This window comes from Cebus imitator, unplaced genomic scaffold (genome assembly GCF_001604975.1).
Source record: "Cebus imitator isolate Cc_AM_T3 unplaced genomic scaffold, Cebus_imitator-1.0 Scaffold177, whole genome shotgun sequence".
Classification (NCBI taxonomy): domain Eukaryota; kingdom Metazoa; phylum Chordata; class Mammalia; order Primates; family Cebidae; genus Cebus; species Cebus imitator.
In genome coordinates, this window is record NW_016107492.1 from 2311036 (window position 1) to 2333100 (window position 22065).

The 22065-nt window shown below is 36.2% G+C and overlaps 1 protein-coding gene across 7 annotated transcripts in view; it reads left to right on the forward strand.

Moving 5' to 3' along the window:
* KLHL8 (kelch like family member 8) overlaps positions 1-21776 on the forward strand; it is a 95847-nt gene extending 74071 nt beyond the window's left edge. For all 7 annotated transcript variants that reach the window (XM_037744505.1, XM_037744503.1, XM_017545134.2 and 4 more), the window contains 7 exons: positions 1734-1920; positions 6775-6918; positions 8532-8643; positions 14550-14718; positions 14922-15081; positions 17830-18031; positions 18274-21776. In XM_037744505.1, the coding sequence (XP_037600433.1) occupies positions 1734-1920; positions 6775-6918; positions 8532-8643; positions 14550-14718; positions 14922-15081; positions 17830-18031; positions 18274-18397 (1098 nt within the window). In that variant the 3' untranslated portion in view covers positions 18398-21776. The remainder of the gene's footprint in view (positions 1-1733; positions 1921-6774; positions 6919-8531; positions 8644-14549; positions 14719-14921; positions 15082-17829; positions 18032-18273) is intronic.
* Positions 21777-22065: the final 289 nt, after the last annotated feature.

The window sequence follows — 22065 nt, forward strand, 5'->3', positions numbered from 1 at the left end:
AAAAAAAAAAAAAAAAAAAAAAAAAAAAGAAATTATTGATGAAATACAATGATAAAAATGGCTTTTAGCTCTCTAACTTTCCTATTAACTTGCTGTTCTGTTTCAGGATGAATCTAAATTTGTCACATTTGAATTAGCAATATCATTCTCTGCTTTTTAACCTGAAAATATTCCTTTGGGATACTAATGATGAGTATTTTATGTATGCTAATAGAAAATGGTTTGAGGAAACAGCTCTAAATATAATTTATAGTGTTTTTTAATGAAGTTTCTAAATTTTAATGAATTATTTTGCTAATAAAAGTATAGTTAGTCCTAATGTGTGTAGATTTATTATGCAAAGAGCCATAGGACATCACTTTCTATTTTCTTCTCTTACCATACTTTGACTTTTTTTTAAACCTCAGAAATGTATCTGATTATTGTTACTGTTATTGTTTTTTACTGTTAATAGGTGTTACTGGGATGAAAAGATTATAGGCCCTTGTGATATTTCTTTTCTTTTGTCTTCCTCCCTTTTCCTTTCTCTCTCTTCCCTCCTTTCCTTCCTCCCTTTTTTCCTTTCTCCATTTATTCCTGAGAAGTAAAATGATGTTTTGTTACTTAAAAGAGGAATTATTACTTATTTTTCTAAATTAAATGCTTTGTTAAAACTTTGTGCTTGATAAAAGCACTCAATGATAATTCTCATAATTTTTAATAACATAAAGTTTCTCAGTAGCATTACAAGAAACTTTAATAAATAGAAGAATGAAAGTGCTTAAAATGACCAGTGTTCTCATTTTAGATATTTATAGGCAGATGAAGTAAACCTATTCAAAGTGTGATTATGATAAGACATATTTTTCAAGTGCATATCACAATATTTTTGCATTCATATGAGTGTCAAAGTTCAGTACACATTTAGATCTTCTCTCTTAGAATTATTTTGAAAGTAAATTTGTCAGCAAAAGCAAATGGAAAGTTTTATTTTCTTGCAGCTATATCTTATTTGTGTATATATGTTACTTTTTAAGACATATAAGGCAGACTTTATTAAAGGGGGACCATGGCAATAGGTAGAGGGACTACTGCAACAAAGTCTTGCAGTTGGGGAGTGACTGGACTCAACCCCGTGTGTGTGTGTGTGTGTGTGCTTTTTATTCAAAATAGCATTACCTGGTTTCATCATCCCCTTTAATCCACTGGAAAATCAGTGCATCTTTAATAGAGGAATGATGAATGCCTCTACTGAAAGAGGGGATGCGTCCCTGAGTTAGTGTCTTCCCTTCCAAGATTACTGATTTGAAGAAAACAGCACTTGTTTCAGATATGAATGTTTACATTTTTAAGTAAGAAATCACATTTCCGTATGTTTAATCTTAGCTTAAAAAGGCAAAAGAACAAAGCACAGCAGTTTTGTTTTGATTATGTCTTTATCAACAGAAGGACCTTCTGATTATGTCAGTACCATTTTTGGAAGTAAGTAATTTGAATGAAGACAATTGAATTATAAAGCCTATTTAAACCTATATTTAAAGTGGGTGGATGTAATTTAACGTATAGTCTGATTTCATTCAAGTAGACCAGTACTGGAAATTGCTTTAGAATTTGGCGCATTGAATTTCATGAACATGTTAGATTTCATAAAGTAACAACGTGAGTTTTAAAAAGAGAACATGCTGCAGTGAAAGTGGAGAATGAATCATCTTATTTTCACTTAAATTTTATATTGCAACTGTTCATGATCTTAGGTTCGTCTGCCATTGTTGCCGGTTGATTTTCTTATGGGTGTTGTGGCAAAAGAACAGATTGTCAAGCAAAATCTAAAATGTAGAGATTTACTGGATGAAGCAAGAAATTACCACCTTCACTTGAGTAGCAGAGCAGTACCTGACTTTGAATACTCTATTCGGACTACCCCAAGGAAGCATACTGCTGGTAACCAAATTGCTTATTGATGTAATACAATGATAAAAACTCTCCTGGAAAGATCTTTATTGTATTTGAGGGTTGTTCGTGTGTGCCCAAATGTAGTTTTAAAATAATTAGTGTCTGATTGCCTTAAAGTAATAATTGGCAAATACAGTTGTATGTATGTATTTATAGTTTTTATTGTACATTATTTAGTTTTACCAATAGGCTAATTTTTTAAAAAGCCATAATCAGTTCTATATACTCTGAAGAGCCTACCAAAATATCTCTTCCTTTGAGATTGTCCCAGATTCTGAACCTGGTTTACTATGTTGCATTGTCATGTATTCATTTGACATGTCTTAAGTTCCTCAAAGACAGTTGAGCATCTTGTTTAGGTTTGTATCCCTAGGGCCAAGCATGGAGCTTGAAATACATTGTGTGTCTAAATATTTGTTTTTCATTTTACCAAATAAAAAGAAGGGCAGTAAACATAGCTAATATTTGTATAATGAGTTATATTAAACTCTTAGAATCTAAAGCCCTTATATTTTAGGAGGCATTCATTTTCCCAAGAAAATAGTTCATGTTCACTTCTTTTCTTGAGACATTATGCTATAAGAAGTATCGCTTTTAAATATTTATAAAGTGTAATATATTTGAGACATGAGGGAATACATGAGGTTCAGAAATTTAGGAAGAGGAGCTCTGAATAGAGACTTCCTCTCTATGTGGTGCTATCTAAATATACAATTATCAAATAATGAGGTCTTTGAAATAGCCTGAAAAACAGCAAAAGGCAATACTTGATTGAGTAGAATGAGATTTTATCTAGGTAATAAAAAGAAACGCTGAAAGTCATACACCTGCTTATGAAGAAGTAGAAGAAGAACTAATTATTCTTATTTTTAATAGGTTGATGTAAAGAATTAGTTTTTTTAGTTGGGTAGCTTTTTTGTTGTGAATTTAGAAAGTCAAGGTATTTGATGAAATATTTCAAATTCAGAATTGAATTCAAACAATGTCTTAACAGCCTAGGTTATATGCCAAAATGTACTAGATGCTCATATAAATGATCTCTTACATGATTGAAGCAACTTTATGTATTATATTTTAGCAAAGGATTTGATCCTCATTGTGAAATAGGTAGTTTTATTCCATTTTAAGGATGAAAAGACTAAGAATTAGGTTAAAAGTATACTCAAGGCCACACATAGACATAGAAAAGAAAGGATATGCATCCTAGTCTTTTTACTTAATTTTCTTTTCCTTCCATGATATGTTCCTACATGAACTATATAGATGAAATACTAGTTTTCACTTAAAGAAAATCTAATCAAAGATTAGTGTTACATTCTGGGGTTATAATTCTAGCTGTGCCATTGAACATCCGTAATTTTGGACAAATTTCTCAAGGCCTCAGTTTTCTTATAAACAAATTTCTTTTTCTTTTTTTTGAGACACAGTCTCACTCTGTCACCCAAACTCTGGGGTGCAGTGGTGCAATCTTGGCTCACTGCAACGTCTGCCTCCCAGGTTCAAGCGATTTCTTGTGTGCACCACTACACCAGACTAAATTTTTTTGTATTATTAGTAGAGGCAGAGTTTCACCATGTCAGCCAGGCTGGTCTCGAACTCCTGACTGCAAGTGATCCACCCGCCTTAGCCTCCCAAAGTGCTGGATTACATGTGTGACCCACCGCACCCAGCCCAACTTATAAACACATTTCTTAATCAAGGCCTCAGTTTACTTATAAACAATTTGACTAAATGATCTTTACAGTTTCTGCCAACTTTATTTTTTTATTTTTTATTTTTTTGAGACGGAGTTTCGCTCTTGCTACCCAGGCTGGAGTGCAATGGCGCGATCTCGGCTCACCGCAACCTCCACCTCCCAGGTTCAGGCAATTCTCCTGCCCCAGCCTCCTGAGTCGCTGGGATTACAGGCACGCGCCACCATGCCCAGCTGATTTTTTGTATTTTTTAGTAGAGACGGGATTTCACCATGTTGACCAGGATGGTCTCGATCTCTTGACCTCGTGATCCACCTGCCTCGGCCTCCCACAGTGCTGGGATTACAGGCTTGAGCCACCGCGCCCGGCCTATTTTTATTTTTTTATTAAAAAAAATTTTGGCTGGGCGTGGTAGCTCACGCCTGTAATCGCAGCATTTTGGGAGACCAAGGTGGGTAGCTCATGAGGTCAGGAGATTAAGACCATCCTGACCAACATGGTGAAGTCCCGTGTCCGTTAAAATACAAAAAATATTAGCCGGGCATGGTGGCACGCACCTGTAGTCCCAGTGACTCTGGAGGCTGAGGCGGGGGAATCACTTGAACCTGGAAGGCAGAGGTTGCAGGGAACCAAGATCACACCATTGCACTCCAGCCTGGCGACAGAGCAAGACTCTGTCTCAAAAAAAAAAAAAAAAAAAAAAAAAAAAAAAAAAAAAAAAAAAAATTGAGTCAGGGTCTCCCTCTATCATCCAGGCTGCAGTGCAGTGGTGCAGTCATAGCTCACTGTAGCCTTGAACCTCCTGTGCTCAAGCAGTCCTCCTATCTCAGCCCCCTTGAGCAGCTAAGACGCACTCGGGTCTCACTATATTTTAGTGAGTCTCACATGTAGTGGCATGTGCCTGTGGTCCCAGGCTGTTCTTAAACACCTGGGCTGAACTGACTCACCCATTTCAGCCTCCCAAAGTGCTGGTATTATGGGTGTGAGCTACCACACCTAATGGCCCTTCCAGCTTTAAATTTATCTAACAAAATATTGAATTAGTTGAAAAAGATAGGACAAGCAGCTACCAGGCATTCATTTATGCAGTCATTCAGCAAATATTTATTAATTTTTGCTGAAAGGCTGTGGGTTAGGTATAAGAAATGCAGGCACATACAGAAGATAGCCAGACTTATTTTGGAATAACTTGTCTTGTCTAGGAAAATGGACTTTTGAATAAATAAATGCAGTAAAGAATTAACAGGTGCTTTTATATCATCTTAAGGTATAGTGGGATGTAAAAGAAAACAGTAGTTATTTTTATCTTGAAAGAGTCAGAAAAGGTTTTATAGGAAAGTAAACCTTAGCCTTAGTTTTCAATAATAAATAAATGTTCTTCTGAATGCTAGTTAGGGTAAAGGGAGTTCAGGGAATTATTGAATGCCTAGTACATGGCAGGTACGGTTCTAGTCCTTGTTAATGCATAAATGTTTAATACACAGTCTTAAACTACCTTAGACTCTGTTAAAAGATGTCAGCATAAGAGATCATTTTAATACTGTGTGTTTAATGAATGCTAATTACCAGAAGTGCTATAGGAACACCAAAGATGTGTACTATATGCATAGTTGCAGGAGCATGAAGTTTAAGAGAGAGAGAGAGCGGGGAGGAGATTGGGTTAGATCCTGGAAGACCTTTATGCTGTGATAAGGTTTTACCTTGTAAAGCAGTCTTTGTTGCTCAAAGTGTGAAGGAGGTGGTCGCCCCTGGACCAGTAGCATTGGGAATTTGTAAGAAATGCAAATTCTTGGACTTATTTCAAACCTCCTGAATCAGAAACTCTGAAGTCAGGCCCAGCAATCCATATTTTATGTCCTCCAGGTGATTCAGAATTACACTATAGTATGTGTGTATAAGTTTTTTAATTGTGGTAAAATATATATAACAAAATTTGCCTTTTTAAGCATTTTTGCCTTATTTCTTTTTAGAGACAAGATCTCATTCTGTTACTCAGACTGGAATGCAATGATGCAATCATAGCTTACTGCAGCATTCAAATCCTGGGCTCAAGTGAGCCTCCTGCCTCAGCCTCCCATGTAGCTGGGACCACAGGCAGGTACCACCACACCTGGCTAATTTCAAATTTTTTTGTAGAGATGCTCTCTTGCCCAGGCTGGTTTCCAACTCCTGGCCTCAAATGATCCTCCTGCCGCAGCCTCCCAAAATGCTGGGATTACAGGCATGAGCTACTGCACCTGCCCATTTTTCAAGTGCACAATTCAGTGGCATTCTCTAAAGTTTTTGAGAAGTACTGGTGTAGGTAATAGAAGGCTATCAAAAGAGCTTTTTCGTAAGTTTACAGTGGTAAGAATCTGAAAGCAAAAAGACTGCTAACTATTAAGAGAGGACAGGATTTTGCAGTAGTTAGTTTAATAGGTGATGAGGGTATGAACTGTTACCAGTGGCATTGGAAATAGGAACAGATAGAACACCACAAGGAAGGAAGAGGTTGTTTAGGTAGGCAAGGAGGGGAGATCCTTTTGAACTTGTTGAGTTTGAGGTGTCTGTGGGATATCAAGTGGAGATGTGGCTTGGAAATGTATATAGGAAGGTATTACAATAAAGATGGAATCTAAAACAAAGGGATGAAGTTTTCCTGAATGAGCAAAAAGTTATGTGAGAAGTGGGCTCAGAATGGAACATGGAAAACGTAGAAAGAAGGAAATAAATGGTTGGCGACAAAAGGAGACTGATATTATAGAAATCAAGGAGGTAAGATGTTTCCTGAAAAATGGTCAGTGATCAACATATCAAGCGTGGCAATTCTGTTCAGTAAGAAATTAACTCAGCGGTTGATTGGTTTTGTTATGACCTTAGCAAGAGGAATTTTAGAAGGTGGGTGAGGGTATACAACATATTGTAGTGGAATATTAGCAAGCAGAGATAGCTGATATACCCTATTCTCTGAGGGGACAAGAAGAAAATTACATTAGATTTCTAGTAACATGATAACACTGATTATTATCCAAATAATTTTTTTTGTCTCTTTGCTTTTACCCAAAGTTTGAACTTTCTAAATGCTTTTCTATACTATTTTTTTTTTTTTTTTGCTTGTTTTTTTAGTTTGGCCGCTATGATTTATCTCTATTTGTGCCTTTACCTTTAGGTGTGCTGTTTTGTGTAGGTGGTCGAGGTGGATCTGGTGACCCCTTTCGGAGTATTGAATGCTATTCTATCAACAAAAACAGTTGGTTCTTTGGGCCAGAAATGAATAGCCGAAGGCGACATGTGGGTGTAATCTCTGTGGAAGGTGGGTATATGCTTGTCTGAAATATCACATGATCACAGCGCTCTTTTTTAAAGATCTGAACTTTGAGAATTTATTTTTTATGTAAGAAAATGACAAAATTATAAATTATTCTTAAATAAAATGTTTGGTTAGTGATTATTTACTTGCCTTGTACCCACAGATGCTCAGTGTGCAATCTGTTGCATATAAGTGCATGATATGGAGATAAATATGAAAGAAAATAGATATAAAGAGTTAAATTATTCTCAGTTATATTTACCAAAAAATTAAACCAAGAAAAAATGTTTATTGAACCAAAATTATAATTATATATCATCCTTTTTAATACCCATCTAAAATTAATAATTACTGAAATTTTTTTACTCATTCCTGAAAATTAATTAATTCTAGAACCATGGATACATTGTCAGAAAACTCTAAATGGCCACTTTTTTATTATAAAAGTATAAAAGAATTTTTAACAATATAAAAACATTTTCATAAAAATTGAAAACCGCTTGTAATACAAACACCCAGAAGTAGTCCCAGTTAACATTTTGGTGTACGATGTCTCCTCTTTTTCTGTGTGTATTTTTGTTTGTTTCATTGAGTAAAAAAATTGATCATATTAACAGTTTTATGAAGGTTGAGGTGGGAAGATCATTTGAGCCTGTGAGTTCAAGACCAGCCTGGGCAAGGTAGGGAGACCTTGTCTCTACAAACAAATTTAAAAATTTAGCCATTCGCAATGGTGCATGCCTGTGGTCTCAGCTACTGGGGAAGCTGAGGTAGAAGCATCACTTGAGCCCAGGAGTTTGAGGCTGCATTGAGCAGTGATAACGCCATTGCACTCCAGCCTGGGTCACAGAGCACGACCCTGTCTCAAAAAGAAAAACCAAACAACAAACCAGTTTATCTATCTATCTATCTATCTATCTATCTATCTATCTATCTATATGTGTGTGTGTATAATTTTTTTTTTTTGAGGCGAAGTTTCACTCTTGTTGCCCGAGCTAGAAGGCAGTGGTGCAATCTCAGCTCACTACAACCTCTGCCTCCTGGGTTCAAGGAATTTTCCTGCCTCAGCCTCCTGAGTAGCTGGGATTACAGGTGCCCACCACCATGCCAGGCTAATATTTTGTATTTTTAGTCAAGATGGAGTTTCACCAAGTTGGTCTCAAACTCCTGACCTCAGGTGGTCCACCCACCTCAGCCTCCCAAAGTGCTGGGAGTACAGGCGTGAGCCACCATGCCTGGCCACCAGTTTTATATTTTAAAGTATAATCTAAAAAGAGCATTTTTCCATTTTATTAAGTGTTCTTTGAAGGCAAGATTAGTGATTTCATCTACCAAATAATAAAAATTTGGGAAACCTAAGTGGGGGTATAGTGTTAGAGCATTTACTAATAAATTACTTCATGTAGAACAGCATGTTTAGTGCAAGCTTACATTGATTTTTCATTCAACTACTGAAATGACATTGATCCTAACGTTGGACAAAGCAGCAGCTGTTGGAAATTAACTTATGGTGACATTTTAATTATATAATGTATATATATATATATATATATATATATAACATTAATGTTATTAATTTATTTGGAGTCAAATGAAAATGCTTCTCTATTTGACAGGTAAAGTGTATGCAGTAGGTGGACATGATGGAAATGAACATTTAGGTAGCATGGAGATGTTTGATCCTCTCACTAATAAATGGATGATGAAGGCATCAATGAACACAAAGAGGTAGATCAGCATGGAAAGTTATTTTGAACTGATGGTGGAAATAAAGTTTCATAAAATTTAAAGGCCTTATTTTAAACTTTTTTTTCTATTTTAGAAACTTTAAATACCTTCTCAAACACATTTTGTTAGCATGTCCAAGGTGATGCTTTGTTACCACTTTTTATTTTCTTTATAGAATTAAAAATGCAATAATGGTTTAGAGTACCATATGGTAGTCACAGTTTTCACTTATACACGAGCATTGATTTTTTTAAAAACATTTTATTTTGAGATAATTTTAGTTTATCCAGAGAAGTGCAAAAATAGTAAAGTTCCTGTGTACTAGTGGTTCTCAACTGAAGATGATTTTGTCCCCTCTGTGGGACACTTGGCAGTATCTGGAGATATTTTTGGTTGTCACAGCTTGGAGATGGGAAGATTGCTGCTAGCATCTATGGGAAGAAGTCAAGGATGCTGCTAAAGACTCTATAATGCACAGGACAGCCCCCACAACAAAGAATCTACCCCAAATGCCAGTGGCAAAGATAATGCCAAATGCCAGTGCCAAGATGGCAAAACCTTGCCGTCTGCCCTGCACCCAGCTTCCCATAACATTAACATGTTATACAGCCATAGTAGTAATTAAAATTACCATTGATACAGTACTGTTAATAAATCTTTAGACTTTTTGGGGCAAATTTCCCATACATTCTTATGCTTCTAATTGATTTTTCTTGTCTGATTTTATTGCCTAACAATCTAATACCGGTGAATAGTGGCAGAGATGGTAGATGTTGTCTTGTTCCTGATCTTGTTAGAAAAGTAGTGTTTCACTATTAAATAAGATACTGACTTTAGAACTAAGGTATCTATATTTTTATCATGTTAAGAAAATTGTCCTTGATTTCTATTTTCTTCACTGATTTTTACCCTGATGAGCGTTAATATTTTAAGTTCTCATCTACATATTTATGTTCTCATTTACATATTTGTGTTCTAATGTTTGTATTCTCATCAACATAAACTGAAATATATGTTGATTAATATATCACTCTAAAGGGGAGATTTTCAGTAACATACTTAGTACTCTAACCTGTTTGACATTTTTATTACTGACTTGAATACCAAACTTAGGTATCCTAAGGTGGAAAGATCACTAAGATGTGTGACCAAATCAAGATTCTAAAGACAGGGTAGGCTACTCTAGGCAAAAACCTAAAAAATGTTAAACTTAGAGTTAGAAGTTAAAATCTGCCTTAGGTATTTTAAAAACTCAGTTACACCAGTACAACATAGCATGGTGGGAAATCAGGCTTATGATTGTTTCCTATGGAGAAAAGTACCTTAACCATTATGAAACACAGTTCAGGAAAGGAAAAAAGTGAATATATTGCCTACGTTAAAAGAAGTGAAGCCTTAGATTAAGGGAATTTATAGTTGTATTGTTCTTGACACCAGTATCTCCAAATCTGCAGCTGTGGTGTTGAAGTAGGATATATAACACCAGTTGGGATATGGAAATAAAAGATTAGACTCTGTACATTTTTAAAAATTTATTTTGGGTGGATGTTTTATAATGTAACTTACTAGTACAGTAATGTGTTTATAATTTGAACATAAGATAAATAGGTGCACAAAATTGATTATTAAAAATGTGAGAATGATAATCTGGAATGCATGTAAGTAAGAACTAGCAGGTTAGTAATTCATCTGAAAACCATGTTATCTAGAAAAAATAGTTGAAGGGTTGTGATCTGGAGACAAGAAAGCTACAGGAGTAACTAGATATTTTAAGAGGTGTATGTTGCTTTAGTAGGAATAAATAAATATTTGTTTATGATTCAGTATAATAGCAATGAAACATACTGTAATTCCTCCCAGCAACTGGAATTGTATGTCAGAAAGATCACATACATTTTGCACCAAACGGGAGATTAAATTTGATTGACTATTATTTTTCTTTTTCAATTTATTGTTCAGTAAATAGCATAAGGATTTCAAAGACTGAGCTTAATAATTTATATACAACTAGATATTAGAATAACTAGAATACTAGAATAATTCTGCCTCTGGGTCAGAGTGATAATATAATTCAAGAAGAGAGAAGAAGGCTATCTGAGTAAATATTGAAAATATTGCTGAAGTTTCTTTTAATAAAACTGCCAGTGGGCCAGGCATAGTGAGTGGCTCATGCCTGTAATCCAAGCACTTCGGGAGACTGAGGTGAGTGGATTGCCTGAGGTCAGGAGTTTGAGACCAGCCTGCCCAACATGGCAAAACCGTGTCTCTACTAAAAATACAAAAATTAGCTGGCGTGGTGGTGGGTGCCTGTAATCCCAGCTGCTAGAGAGGCTGAGGCATGAGAATTGCTTGAACCAAGGAGATAGAGGTTGCAGTGAGCCAATAACATGCCTAGATGACAAGAGTGAAACTCTGTCTCAAAAAATAAAAACAAAAAACTGCAGGTTATATTTTTATATATATATATTTATTTATAAATATATCACCCACAGTTTAATTAAAAGAAAGAAAGAAACCTGAACTAGTAAAACCATACCTCAGACATTGTGGCTTATATGGTTGGCAAACTAGCACCATTGTGTAAGAGTTAAAAATGACTTGTTATCAAAATGAGCAGTTAAAAAATAAGCCACACATGGGGATATGTGCTTCTAATTTTCTATTTTTGATTAATATAACAATATTTTCAACTGGGTTTTCTTCATGTGTTAAAATATGAAAGATTAAATAGAAATGTGAAGACATTTGAAGCTTTTTTTCACCTCATGAGAAAGAATCCTGGGGGAAAAAAGCTAACAAATGACAGTTTAATACTTTAATAGGGAGTGATTTATACCACGTGGTAACTGCATGGATTAAAATGGGGGATGAAATCCCAAAGTACATTTTTAATCTTTATATGTCTGCCTCTGTGTAGCTTACACTGTAGAAGAGAAGATACAAATAATGATATAAGGGCGATAATATTAGCACGGGGTGAGTAAAGTGTGCTTGAGGAGTGCAGAACATCTTAATGAAGTCCCATTTAATTTAAGATCTGAAGGAATTGCAGAATTTAGCCTGATTAAGTTATTGTAGGTGGACTGAGTGGTGAGTGGAGGGAGATGAAGAGCCTTCAAAAACCTGGAGATGAAAGAGAGCAAAGAACATGAAAGAGGTCCAGTGTGGTTGAGAGATTAAGGGGAAGAGTGTCTAGAAATGAGGCAGAAAGAATAAGTAAAGGATGAAGGCCTTTCAGGTTTGCCAAGGATATTTTATCTGATCGACTTTGAATTAAACATATATTTAATATGCATGTATATTAAATATACATTTTATATTTTTATTTCAATAGTAGGGGAATTATAGGATCAGATTTCTCTTTTTAGAGAATTTACGCATGCAAAATGGAGGAGAAATTTGAGGATGACCAGAGTGAAAACAGTCTAACAGACCAAAAAGAGTTATTTCAGTTCTTCATCCCCTGGTATAAAGAAATAATGGTGGCTTGGACTAAACTGATAGAAATTGATATAGAGAAAGGAGAATGTATTTCAAAGACAGTTCAGAGGTATATAGTCAGTAAGACTTTATGATAATTAGAACAATTAGATAGAGGCAAGGATGATTCTTCAGTTTCTGCCTTAAGCAACTGGATGGGTAGTGGTATGATTTCTGAGTTTGGAAAACAAGGTGGTGAATGGAATAAAATTTTTGTTTTGTGATGGGGCTGTATTAGTTTTCTATGTCTGTGTAACAAATTGCCACCAGTTTAGAAGCTTAAAGTAGCACCCATTTTTTAGCTCACAGTTCAAAAGTCATGCAGGTTTGCTGGGTTTTCTAATTCGGGTCCCACAAGGCCAGAATCAAGAGGTTGGGCTAGGCTTTTATCTGAAGGCACTGGGGAAGAAGCCACTTTCAAGGCGATTTAGATTATTGACACAGTTCAGTTTTTTGTGGCTATAGGACTGAGTTTCTCATTTTTATTGGCTGTTGACTAGAAGTCACTCTCAGATCCTTCCCACATGTTCCCCTCCACCTTCAAACAAGCAATAGCATACTGCATTCACCTGGTTTTTTAAATTTCTGACTACCAGCTTGAGAAAACTCTCTGCTTTTGAAGGTTTGTGTGATTCGATTAGGCCCAGCAAGGTCACCTCCCTTTTGCCATACAATGTAGCATAATTATGAGAGTAACACCAGGGGATGAAGGTCATGAGGCACAGGGAGTATCTTACAATTCTCCCTACCACAGGGAGGTGGGCAGTGAGTTTCATTTCAGATTACAGTTAAGGTTGAAGAGCCAACAGGACAGATTTGAAGTAGAAATTGGGTATATGTCTGGAAATAAATACTTGAATTATCACAAATCTGTGAAAATAATGGGATTGCTTAGGGAGAGAAAGTGTAGAGTGATCCTTAGGGAACTTTATAATTTAATGATGGAATAAAGAAGGCACTGATAAAGGAAACTGAAAAGCACTAGCCAGAGATGTAGGAATGGACTAAAATTTGTGTTGTCATGAAAATTAAGAGAGTTTTGAGGAGTAGGAAATAAGCCAATAATGTTGTCTGCTTTTGTGGTTTGAGGAGAGGGACAATTATTAGGCATACTTACTTTCCTGACCTAACATCCTTACATTCTAGAGAACACGTGTACTTGTTCTCACACACCTGAAAATTTTTATAACCACAGTATTTGTAAGTCATAGCTTTATATCCAAGAGAAAAGAGGTTAAGGACACTGGAAGTAAATGAATTCTTACCCTTAAGAATTATTTTGTTGGATTCTTTCTGATAAATTTAGAGTTAGAATCTCAGTGAAGCAGTTGCTTTCTCCAATAATAACAAAAGCTAATACTTCATAGCACTAAATATGGGCCAGACATTCTGCTTCGTGCTTTTCCTGTGTTAACTCATTAATGCCAGCTATGTCTCAGATGAGACACAAGGTAGTAGATGTTTGTAAATTATCCAAGCTAGTGACAAAATAATAGTTTGATAATAGTTCAACTTTTTGATTGCTGCAGTGTGTTTTTTAAGAAATTGAGATTTTTTTTTTTTTTGTGATCGCTGTTAAATAAATTAGCTTTTAACATGGGCCAAGTCTCTTACTTTCAAAGAAAAGTAAATGCCCTTCAGAAATAAAGCAATGTCATATAAAACTTGTAGTACAAAATTTGATATTCTTTTGTGTGGTGTAATGAAACCTTGCAACAAAATGAGCTCTGTAATTGCATGGATTTATAAGTGAGATTGGCCTCTGACCTCCAGTGTAAAACTTCTCTGTCAACTCATTAACCTCTCAATTATACAACTGTGTGTTGCGCTAATTGAATATTTTGGACTATTTTTTTTTGAGACTGAGTCTTGCTCTGTCACCAGTCTGGAGTGCAAAGGCACAGTCTTGGCTCACAGCAACCTCTACCTCCTGGGTTCAAGAGATTCCCCTGCCTCAGCCTCCTGAGTAGCTGGGACTACAGTTGCGTACCATCACACCTGGCTAATTTTTTGTATTTTAGTAGAGACAAGGTTTCACCATGTTGGCCAGAATGGTCTCGATCTCCTGACCTCATGATCCGCCCACCTCAACCTCCCAAAGTGTTGGGATTACAGGCTTGAGCCATTATGCCCGCCTTATTTTGGACTCTTTTATACTATTTTATTGGGTTATACTTTATTGTTTTGAGTTTAGTCTGTGTGGGCTATGCACTGTACAACTTTAGGGGACAGTGTTCAGGTAGGGTTGCACAGTTTAGCAATTCTGTAGCCATCTATTGAAAAGCTTTGATAAATCTTAATGGAAACAAACTATATACTATTTGAAGATTAACATGATAAATGATTTGCATTAGCACCGTCTTTTTGTGTGACTTTTTTCCTAGAAACAAACCCAGTTGCTAAAGTATGTTTTATTGTCTTTGCAGGCGAGGAATTGCCTTGGCTTCTTTAGGAGGCCCAATTTATGCAATTGGAGGGTTAGATGACAATACTTGCTTCAATGATGTGGAAAGATATGACATAGAGTCTGATCAATGGAGTACAGTGGCACCAATGAATACTCCCCGTGGAGGAGTTGGCTCTGTTGCTCTGATAGTAAGTTATATGGCAACTTGCCCTTGAATTACACTGCATCACATTCATTAAGGAAATGTCCAATATATTACCACCAGTATGAAGATATTATATATATTATTTTATGAAATACTGCCTTATACATTCTAATTTACCATTAGGACAATGTAGAAGTAAATTCAAAATCTAATGTCATGTCTTTTGTTTGACTCTTTTCATTTCAGAACCATGTTTATGCAGTAGGTGGCAATGATGGAATGGCTTCTTTATCTAGCGTGGAAAGATATGATCCACATCTGGATAAGTGGATAGAAGTTAAAGAAATGGGTCAACGAAGAGCAGGCAATGGAGTTAGCAAGCTTCATGGTTGCTTATACGTAGTTGGTAAGTAGATGGGTATTTCTCTAATATATCATTATATACAATGACAACTGTCATATAACAGAGTAACAAAAAATTATGTTGCATTTAGCCTTAAGTAGACTCAGTCCTAAGATATGCTTTTGAATTCTTTCCTATTAAATTTTGTTTATAATTAACAGATAAGAATTGTATATGTTTGGTGTGATGCATTTGAATTTTTTTTTTTTTTTTTTTTAAAGGGAAACAGTGTCTTTCTGTTGCCCAGGCTAGAGTGCAGTGGCACAATCATAGCTCACTGCAGCCTTGAACTCCTGGGCTCACATGATCTTCCTGCCTCAGCCTCTCAAGTAGCTAGGACTAAAAGCCCGTGCTACCACACCCAGTTTTATTTTGTTTTTTGTTTTTTTTTTGTAAAGATGGGTCCCTGCTGTGTTGCCCAGGCTGGTCATGAACAACTGGCCTCCTGCCTTGGCCTCCCAGAGTGCTAGGCTTACAGGCATGGGCCACCATGCCCAGCTGGATTATTAAGGTTACATTTATAATTTTGTTTAAATCTTCATCTTTCATGTTTAAAACATGTACAACCTTATCTTTCTAGGAATAACAAATTTATTTAACGTAAGGGATTACATTTAAATGATGTATATGTTTGTAAATGGAAGGACAGAAATTGAATGTGCTTTGCTAAAATTTTTTAAAAGTGTAAGATTTGTTTTTCTCAACCTTATTTCAAGGGAAATTACATTGAATGCTTCAAGTAAGCCATAGGTATTTCTTTTTTTTTTTTTTGGAGGCAGAGTTTTGTTTTTGTTGCCCAGGTTGGAGTGTAATGGCATGATCTCAGCTCACCACAACCTTTGCCTTCTGGGTTCAAGGGATTCTCCTGCCTCAGCCTCTCAAGTAGCTGGGATTACAGGCATATGCCACCACGCCTGGCTAATTTTTTGTATTTTTATTAGAGGCAGGGTTTCTCCATGTTGGTCAGGCTGATCTTGAACTCCTGAGCTCAGGTTATCTATCCACCTCAGCCTCCCAAAGTGCTGGGATTACAGGTGTGAGCCACTATGCCTGGCCAGTATTTCTTTCTTTTTTTTTTTTCTTTTTTTGAGACAGATTTTTGCTCTGTCACCCAGGCTGGAGCACAGTGGTATGATCTTAGCTCACTGCAACCTCTGCGTCCCATGTTCAAGGGATTCTCCTGCCTCAGTCTATGAGTAGGTGGGATTACAGGCATGTACCACCACGCCCAGCTACTTTTTGTATTTTTAGTAAAGATAGCATTTCATCATGTTTGCTAGGCTGGTCTTGAATTCCTGACCTCAAGTGATTTGCCTGCCTTGGCTTCCCAAAGTGCTGGGATTACAGGCATAAGCTACTGTGCCCAGCCTAGGTATTTCATATAAATAAAGATTATGCCAATGTTTATATTGCTTTTTATTTTTAATTTAATAATCTTTTATTATGAAACCTCATGCAGGGTTAACTCTTTAACCCACCTAGCAGCAAAAAATGTTATTGCTAACGAGATCAAGGATGAAGGTGCAGACCCAATAGAGATTGTGTCTTAAAAAAAAAAGATTGTGAAATATAATATATAATATATATACATATGCATAAATATCTTTTTAAAAACTAAAACTCCAGTGTTGCAGAAAAAATATCACAAAATGATTCAGTCCATAAAAAACAGCGGGTAGCAGTTGTGCTATCTTATAAACACCAACTCGGGATAACCCTAGGAGAAAACCACCTCCCCCCATTAAAGAAGAATTCCCTTTTCTGTTTTCTTGTCTAAATTTCACTGCTTATTCCATGAAACACCCAAAGAATAACAAGACTCAGTTCACATCCCTCAGCCCTTGTCTGTCTGTTAAGGCTAACACCAAGGACTGTTCCTTCGGAATCTTTACCTCTACTACAATCAGAAAATTGAGCCCTAATTTTGGGGCCAGATTTCTAGAAACCTGCAAAACCCTCATGCTTTCTTCAAGGCCTCTTGAAAGATCAAGGGGGCAGTGTACTTGGCAGAGACCGGAATGCTTGCTGGTCTAGGAAAAGGGGGCCTTTCTAAGCAAAAACACCCCCTAAAACACCTTGTAATTGAAATTCAACCAGGCAAAACCAATTAACAGCAGGCACCAAACTATGGTTCTACCTAAAAAGTGTACATCTTCCCCCTTTAGCCATAAAGGTAAGGGAGGTAAAGAGTCAAGTGAGCATTTGACCTCATCTGTCTTCTGAGAAGTTAGCATGTTTTAGGCTGAAGCCATGTTGTAGAGACATTTGGGCAAAGGGTGGCCTTTGCTGTGTGTGGCTACATAAAGCTGCCATTTCTGGGCAACCTGGTTCATGGCTGCTTTATGGAAGCTTTACCTCTTATGCAGAGTGTTTAAGAATTAATAGAGAAATTTTCAATTTGATTCTGTAAGTGACAAATACTTTAACAACAGCTTCTCAATAACCACCAATGGACACAGACTTCTCCTCAGCTGAGAATCATAGCTCCTTCCAGTCAGTGGGCTTCTTACTAGACTTCTACAGGAGCTCATTGGTCTTAGAAAATTGTCTACATCCAAAGGATCCTCTGTACACTGACAATGGGAGGAATGAGCCATCTGCAGCACGTGGTGCTGCTTGCTGTGGCACTGCCCTTCTTCTGAGCATAAGAGCCCCAGAGTAGGAAGACAAGGCCAGTCGAGTTCTGATTTAGCTAGGACACAACTGCATTGGTAAATTGCTCCCACCCTCTCTCCTTATTTCTTTACATAGGCGGTTTTGATGATAATTCTCCTCTGAGTTCAGTTGAACGGTATGACCCCCGAAGCAACAAATGGGATTATGTGGCAGCACTTACCACTCCCAGAGGTGGAGTGGGAATCGCAACAGTGATGGGCAAAATCTTTGCAGTTGGCGGTCATAATGGCAACGCATACTTAAATACGGTGGAAGCATTTGATCCAGTGCTGAATAGGTAATTTACATGTTGTCCCTGTGCTTTACAGTATCTTTTGGCATAATAGTAGATTACTCCAGAATGTTAAAATATTGCTAGTTGTAGTTAATACTATGCTTTGATATCTCTTATCTCCCACTGGAAGCTTGCTATCCTTCAAAACCAGTCCCACATAGGGAGTTTTTATCTTTGGTTAGTATTTGAGTAAAGTAAATTATCCTTTTTTTTAAGATAACATTTTTTCTTCTCTGTCTTTTCAGGTGGGAGCTTGTTGGATCTGTGTCTCACTGCAGAGCTGGAGCAGGTGTAGCTGTGTGTTCCTGTTTAACTAGCCAAATTAGAGATGTAGGTCATGGATCCAATAATGTGGTTGACTGTATGTGATTTGTGTTCTGGCCACCAACAATTTAGTCATATCTGATAGGTATGAAGGATAACCAAGATTTTGATATGAACACCTTTCAACACATTTAACTACAACTAGAGTCTTATTTAAATGTTAACTATTGTGACACAAAAGTGTACAACTTTTGGAATAATACCTGAAGAATTATTAGTAATAGAGTTATATTTGAGACTTCCTGCTTTTCCAAATAATGGAGTACGGAAGGAAGACAGTAGAACTTAAAACCATACCTATCCTGAAAAATGCTTAAAGTAGTGCCAAAAATCTTGAAATCTCTCTCATACTTTTTATTTGGGTGAATCAAAGTGTAATTTGTTGAGTTTTACCTTTTCTTTTGCCTAACATCTTTATGTTAACCTCAGGCAGTGGATTTTTCCTAGAGGAGAGGTTAGTACCTATTCATCAACACAAGGATACAAAAGAAATTTGCTCCTTTTAAAGATTGTTTTTACTTGGTGCTGATGAATTTATGCCTTGCTTTTTTTTCTAGGTGGTGATTTTTCCATTTCTTGTATATTTACAGAAGCAGAAAACATGTTCTGTCTTTTTGAGTGCCACTTGGCTGCATTTTCAGAAGCTTATAGGAGTGCCATAAGAAGCCTTTAGTTTCAGTTTGAATTGCTAGGACACCAAAAGACCTAGCTGTGCTAACTCTGTCCAAATGAGTCTCCAATTTTATTTTTTCATCTTTTGCAAAAAGTGTTTGTTTCATAATCAAAAGGTGAACCAGAGGAAATACTAAACAGGGCTTTGATCTGATGTTATTCTGGTGCCCAGTTGACAGACCTTGAGAAAGAATGATGCGGATTACATGACTCTAATGCTCTTCTTTAATCATTTGATAAACCTTGGATTCAAAATCCAAGATTTATCATCTCTCTGTTTTGCTATATGCCACCATACTGGTTTCTCTGACTATACAGAATCTGTATTTATTTATTAACAGAAATGAATGCATTTTTACAAAAACCCTTTTGTAGACTGTAGTTTATTGATTAGTTCAAGCCCATCATTAACCAGTTAAGCATATTGCTGGTAAAAACAGGGGTTGAAATTACTGTTTTACTCATTATATTTAAATCCCTCTGGTGTATTTATTGAAATTTAATTAAAAACATTTCTACATATTGATTTGGAGCCAGAATATTGATGGACCTACAGATTTAACAGCTCTTCAAGGTTTTAATTAGCATTATAAAATGGCCTATTCACTATATGTATTTCTTTTAGAAATATTTATCAAGAACATTAAAATATTTTATTTTGTATTTGCAGTGCAGTTTGGCACCTCTCTTCCAGGCCTTCCCAAGTTTTTGTTTAATTGTGTCTTCAAATTTATTGTGGTTCACTGCTGGTCAGTTATCTGGTTCATAAGGAAGCTGGGGCAATGCAAAATATTTCCTTGATTCATCCAGCCCTGAAGTTCATTGACTAATAGCTCATGTGTCTTATTAAATAGGATTCTGGACTTTTACAGTAGGGTAGAAAGCCACATCACAAAAGCCAGTGCCTGTTGAGTGTAGCAAACCAAAAAAAGAAAAAGTTTTAAGAGGGGTTAGGTTGGCAGGTAAAAGTCTCTCATGAAGCAGATTTAAAAGTTTTCCAAAATGCTAGTTTTTCTACTGTCACCTGTGAGCAAGTTCATGTCATTGCTGGATCTGATCAGACCAGTGTTGTCTTGTGTATGTACCACCATATTTCTGTCAGTCCAGAAACAGTTAACCCTGTAGCACTTACTAGACTGGTGACAACTGGCTGGATGTGGAGAATAAGTGTCAAAACCTGGCTTCAGCTGTCTATTTGTCATGTCTAATGGAGTTTGTATATTACAGTGCTTGTTTAGCTATGGTTACTAATAGGTTTGTTGTATTTATTTTCAGGGGGCAGGATCTTATTATTTCCTGAGATTATTTAAAATGTTTTTTCTCTGACATGTTTCTGTCTTTGTTATATGTAAGGAGTTTAGAGGGCATAAGGGTTATTATATTTTCATTTCTGGTTTTTACCATACAGTGGTTATCTAACATACTAAGTTGGTATGCTATCTATCCATAAAATATGAAATACTCATAAGAGAACTAAAGTGTATACGTAATCAGAAGCACAGCCTTGAAGGACCTGACAGCAGTATGAAAAGATAAACAGCCGGGTGCGGTGGCTCACACCTGTAATCCCAACATTTTGGGAGGCCAAGGTGGGCGGATCACCTGAGGTCAAGAGTTTGAGACGAGCCTGACCAACATGGCAAAACCCCATCTCTACTAAAAATACGAAATTAGCCGGGCATATTGGCACATGCCTGTAATCCCAGCTACTTGGGAAGCTGAGGCAGGAAAATTGCTTGAACCCAGGAGATGGAAGTTGCAATGTGCTGAGGTCATGCCATTGCACTCCAGCCAAGGGAAATGAGTGAAATTCCATCTCAAAAAAAAAAAGATAAATAGCAGAGTCAATATGCACAGTTCTCTTTTATCAGGCAAAAACACATTGATTGAAATGTGAAATTAGAATCAGGCTGAAGGAATCATGCAGTTGAAAGATGATTATACTCATAGAAATGAAGAGATGAAATATTCAAATATTCAAAGATGCCTACTTTATTGTGAGACTTACCACTTTAACCTCATATGTTAAAAGCACCTACCAAAAAGTGATATGAAATAGAGCTAAAATACTGAAATTGTAAATGGACAAAAGAAACCATGAAAATTTGTGTATTATTTCTTCAATAAATATTTCTAGGTGCTTTGTGATTCTTTCATTTAGTCATTAAAACCATTGCTTTACGATATTGCACTGCCACTTTAAAACAAGTTACCTGACATTGTTTTTGACGAATTTCACTATATTCTTATGTAATTATTTCTAAAATGTTTGAATAAACATTGTACTCCCTCTAAGGAGTATTTTATTCATTCTTTTTTAATTCCCAAATGAACTTTGAACTTACAGTGCTGTTAAGGACTTCTTGAAATTACATAAACTATTCTTGTAAATGGTAAACTTGATAATTTTCTTTGCTTCTTTTTTTCTCTATGTCTTATATGGTAAAGAAAGAATGCCTTCAGAATCTAATTCATGTTGTATCAGTTACGAATGTTTCCGTGGTTTCTCTTATCAGATATGTAAAAAAGTTATTATTGGGATGCTGTTGGCTATGTCTCTTTCCCCTTCATGTAAAATTCCAAGTGTTTGTAAAACTTATCTTTCATATTTTCTTAAAACCATTTATAAATTTGTGTTATAATACTCCAGCAAATCCATGTAATAAGTGGTCAATATATATCACCAGCTATTGACATCAAAAAGTTGGGGTCACATCAGTGCTGTTTATTTAATTAAAATATATTGCATATCTCTATTAGCACAGATTTCTTCCTATAAGATCTGTCTAACTGCTTCTCATTATTTGATTGCCGTTATGGAATCCTATCAGAACTGTATAATTTTTTATTCTCCATTCCTCAGATACAAAATTGAGTAGGTTGGCTATATTTTTCTCCTTATATGAAGGATCTTTATCTTTTTTTTTTTTTTTTTTTTTTTTGGGACGGAGTTTCGCTCTTGTTACCCAGGCTGGAGTGCAATGGCACGATCTCGGCTCACCGCAACCTCCGCCTCCTGGGTTTAGGCAATTCTCCTGTCT